At 40.5% G+C, this 5,000-nt stretch overlaps 1 protein-coding gene across 2 annotated transcripts in view; it reads right to left on the reverse strand.

The window, feature by feature from the left end:
* Positions 1–2,566: 2,566 nt before the first annotated feature.
* The window catches only part of lrrk1 (leucine-rich repeat kinase 1), an 86,876-nt gene continuing 84,442 nt past the window's right edge, over positions 2,567–5,000 (reverse strand). For both annotated transcript variants that reach the window (XM_080884373.1, XM_080884374.1), the window contains 2 exons: positions 4,730–4,831; positions 2,567–4,122 (listed from right to left, as the gene is read on the reverse strand). In XM_080884373.1, coding sequence (XP_080740499.1) covers positions 3,945–4,122; positions 4,730–4,831 — 280 coding nt within the window. In that variant the 3' untranslated portion in view covers positions 2,567–3,944. The remainder of the gene's footprint in view (positions 4,123–4,729; positions 4,832–5,000) is intronic.

Genomic DNA, 5,000 nt, shown 5'->3' on the forward strand with positions numbered 1-5,000 from the left:
TCTAAATTATCATATTTTTTCACTTCCTGCCGTTTGACTTGGTGAATGGCTTCCTGTGAGAGAAGACTTAGAGAATTGTTACACTATTTTAGGCAAATGTCTTGTCATCAGTTGGCTCATGAGGATTCTGAGAAACCAGAATTTATTAAATTAATTGAATCTCCAAGTCTGTGTATATATTTAACATCCCTTTAATTATGAGTTTTATTGTTGTCAAAATAAAACAAAAGGCACCAAATCTTTAGAATGACACTATCAACCAAAGTTTTGTTTGCTTTATATCTTAACAAAAAGCAATACTTGTCTTTACTACCCTCTTCTGTCTAAAAAAAAAAAACTAAGGATGTACAACTACAAACCTTTAACTATGAATTCGTAGGGCAGGCGTAATATACAGTACTGTGAAAAACTGTTATAAAGAACGCTTTCAGAAATATAAATGCTTGTTTATTGAACCCAAATGTATTCTGCAGCAGGACAACAACCCCAAACACGCAGCCACAGTCATTAAGAACAAGTACTGGAAGTGATGCTCTGGCCCCCACAGAGCCCTGATCCCAACATCATTGAGTGTGTCTGGGATTACATGAAGAGACAGAAGGATGTGAGGAAGCCTGCATCCACAGATCTGTGGTTAACAACCGACCAGCCGAGTTCCTTCAAAAACTCTGCAAGTGTACCTAGAAGAATTGATGCTGTTTTGAAGGCAAAGGGTGGTCACACCAAATACTGACTAGATTTAGATTTCTCTTTTGTTCCTTCACTTCATTTTGTTGATTGGTGAAAATAAATGATAAACACTTCCATTTTTCAAAGCATTCTTTGCTTAAAGTTCTTCTCACCTGCCTAAAACCTTTGCACAGTACAGTAGGTTCTTGCCCATGGATACTATACGTATGTAAATCTAGATGGCCAGCAGTGGCAAGAATTAGTCTTGTGAGGAACTCAGAGGCTTTGAGACCATGGCTGCTCTCGGCATTTTGCCCAAAATGAGAGCACCCAAGGAGTATGAGTTATTCATGAGGTTGAGAGGTACCGGCCAGATATAATCAGGCTCACCTCAACGCACGACTTGGATTCTGAAACCAGTCTCCTGTCTCAGTCTGGAGTTGCTTGGCGAGAGGTAGCGGGCGTCCTAGTATCCCCTCAGCTTGCTGCCTGCACATTGGGGTTTCTCCCGGTGAACGAGAGGGTTTGTTACCTGCTCCTTCAGGTCAGTGAAGGGGTCCTGATTGTCCTCTGTGCCTATACGCCCCCAGCCTTCTTGGGGTCCCTGGGTGGGGTGTGTGAGGGTGCTCCACCTGGGGACTCTGTTGTCCTACTGGAAGACTTCAACACTCATCTGGGCAGTGACAGTGAGACCACGAGGGAGTTTCTTACTTAGTTTCTAAAAATAAAATTGTTACTAGGCTAAAATATAACACTAAAACATTTGGAGGTGTAATGACAGCCCTTTTTAGCTGTGAAATCTTGTTTCAAGCTCTCCAGTAACAACTGACACACTCAGACTTCTGTTGTATACAGATTAAAACACGAGGAGTATGGTGGCACAGTGGTTAGCACTGTTGTGTCAGAGCAAGAAAGTCCTGAGCTAGAATCCAGCATCGGGGCGAGACCTAAGGGTCACATGTGGTGTAACACACACGATCAATAGTGCAAGCCATACATAAGCTAAGATTAGAAAAAAGAAAAGGGGGGAAAAACATGCGTCAAACATCTATTTCACAAGCAACTATTTACAGTCACCAGGGTCTCCAAGGCCAAAAATAAACAGAAATCCCACTCTTCCTGGAAATAAAAGAAATCCTTACACTCTAGAGCAAAACCATCCATCCATCCAAAAGCAAGTCTCGTTCCCGGTGGGCTCCGCCAGAGTGAAACCAAGAAAGAAAAATACCAGATGGTATCATGTCCCCATACTTTACAATTCCATCAATTTTAACAAAATCCTCAAGACCATTCACTGAAATGCAGCCCCAACTATCAGTCTCCATTGTGTTTCACAGATGGCTGCAGACACTCATTACCTCTCTTTTGATGGTGAGTTAGACCAAAAATTTCAAATTGCTTGATATGAACTGTTGCTACTTTAAGCCTAGCCACTTCCTGTTTGCTTTTCTCCCAGTTCCTTACCCTTATCAGCTTCTTCACACCTACTCTTCCACTGAGAGCTTTTCTGAAGAGCCTTCGGAAATAGCTCAAGGGCTGGATTTTCTTTTATCCTATTTCTTGAGAACATGACTTCCATATACTGGAATACTGGATACTGCTAATATGCTGTAAAATGTTTTTTGGACCTGTCACTTCTTTTGTCCCGGTGTCCTCAGTTTAAGGTCGCATTGCACGCCATAATGAGCCGAGGTTTATAACAGCCAGGTAATATGCTTTACACATCACTTTGTTGTGCAAAATACTATTTTACTTCTGTCAAAGTCATCCAGACCTGCAGCCTTTCGCTCCTTGAGCTTTCACAGCTCACTCCTCAGCTGAAGTGTTGAAAGCAACAGTATGGTGGGGGAGAGTACACACTCTAACACTCGGCCTTTGTAAATAAATGGTAACTTAATAACTAATTATTCTGTTATTTATTTGTTGACAATAAAATGAAAAAAGAATGAATTATGTACAGCTGATAAGATAACAATTACATTCTGATGAGATAAGAACATTTTTTGTATTAAGGCAATTAAAAAGAAAAAAAGCACAACAAGCATCTGTTGTCTGCATAATGTGAGGCTGGTCACACAACATAAGAAACATTATTAAAATATGACCCCAGAACATTACATATACATGCAGTGTGCAGGTAAAACGTTTACAGTGAACATATTTTAATCAGAACACAAATACTTTCCTGAACCTATGAGTGAACAAACTTAAATAATTACAAATACCACCCTCCCAAATGGTACATGAATGTGAGGACTTTCTTGGCCTTTCACACTGGAACATTTGCTCTTTACCTCTAATATTGCCATGACCATTGCTAGAGTACACCTTGTGCTTATCTCTGAAATACTAATAGTTTTGGCAAAACAACAGTATTTGTCATCCTGGGAAAGAAAGTCGGTCCTGTGAGTCTCTTGTGCAACTGAGTGTAATTTGAACCCTGTGAAGGCCAGTAACAACAAAAGCTGCTACTTATTAGGGAGGTGAACTGTTGAACATGCTGAATCCTTTCTGGTGTTTTACAGATCACAATAGAGAAGCAGCGAGGACCACAGAGCTTCATTTACACAAAATGTTTTATGTGTAAGAATCCGATAAAACATTTTCATGGTGAAGACTGAGAAACTTGCATAATAATGTTGCACATTCGCAGATGTTAGTTTGCTGTTTACAGTTTGAGCTGCAGCTTGCATCCAGGTTCACATGGCACCGTTTAAAACAAAACTGAAGAAATTTAGCAAATATAGACTTAAACTATAACAGCCAGCAACACATTTACGACTTGCTGTCTGCTTACAGCAACACAGAGTTGGAACAACAGCACTATCTTAAATCACTTAATTTAAATAATCGGTGTCTGTTGTTTCAGAGTCTCCCAGCACTGTGTCACCTCCAGAACGTATACTGAGCTTTAGGAAGACTTAAACAGGCTAAGAAACAATGATGGGGTAAAGTCAGCATCAAACACCTCACAACATACTCAACCACATCTTGAACTGAATCACAACCATCAACCAAAGTTTATTCTGTGATTCAGCTTCATGGTTTTTATATTTTCGCAGAATTTTTCTGGTTTAAAGTTATGATTGTACTGAAGTGGTGTCCAGCTTCAAGATCATCCCTCATTGGAGACCCGGTTTGCCTCACAGGTTGCCCTGATGTCAGTGCTCCACAACCCCCAACTCTGAACACTGGCAGTCTGTCAGGGTGCATTCCCCTTGGCTCAGCTGCCATACAGAGATTGGATTATGCACCTTGCTGTTGCAACAAAACGACTACTTTCTTTTCCTCATGTTGGTCTCCAAGTGGCCCAGCTTCTCATAGGACTGGTAGAAGACTTCCAGCTCTGAGCAGCCCCAGGCCCTCCAGACACACAGGCACCACTCCATGTTTTCCTTCTGAAAACCACATACGACTGTGTCCTTCGCCACTAGCGCTGCTTCCCTCAGGATTCTGAGAGAAAGAGAGAGAAGAGGAAGTGACACAGTGTACAGTATGTGGGAAGGGAGATAAAGTCATTTATTTGACCTCCTACTGAACTTTAAGTGTTCATATTCAGATTCAAGCTCCACAGATCAAGACTGCGCTTGCTTTGTTTTAATACACTTCCCATACTTTCATTATCTGCCATATTTGGTTTGTGAAGCAGTTCATAAGTTGGCTGCATGAAAGCCTTCTTGTAAAGCTATAATATAACTTTGCTTCTAAGGCTGATAAACCTTTTTTGACTGGTTGAGAGATGTAATCCAGATTACACATTTGACAAAGCTGAAAAATAACCGGTAGGTTCAATTCAATTCAATTTTATTTATATAGCGCCAAATTACAACAAAAGTCGCCTCAAGGCGCTTCATAGGTAACAGTTGAACAGAATGTATTCATCAGTAATCAGTGAGACAAAATATTGTGTCAATGAATAAACAGTGGATTTCTAAGATTGGTTTAACCACGTTTGGCAGAAAAGAACTATGTATCTGAAAAAAGAATAAACTAGTTAAAAAGTAAATAATACAAAGCTTTACATTTCCCATCATGTCTGGTGAAGAAGAAATGAGCTCACCCCAAATACGAACATCCAGGCGGAGTGAGGACAGCAATGACGCGGCCCTGTAGCTGATTAGCAAGTGGCTGTATTTCGATGACCATCACATCACCTCCACGCCTGCCAAACAACACACACATAGCACCCAATACATTTAGCAAAGCCTGTGTACTGTATGTCACTGAAATATAACACTTTGCTATGTTGCTGGAGAAGGTTGTACCGGGTGCTAGAAGTTCAAACCACAATTCCTAATTTAAAGATACGAACAATAATAATAATAATAATA

This window comes from Rhamphochromis sp. 'chilingali' (assembly GCF_963969265.1).
Source record: "Rhamphochromis sp. 'chilingali' genome assembly, chromosome: 6".
Taxonomy (NCBI): Eukaryota; Metazoa; Chordata; class Actinopteri; order Cichliformes; family Cichlidae; genus Rhamphochromis; species Rhamphochromis sp. 'chilingali'.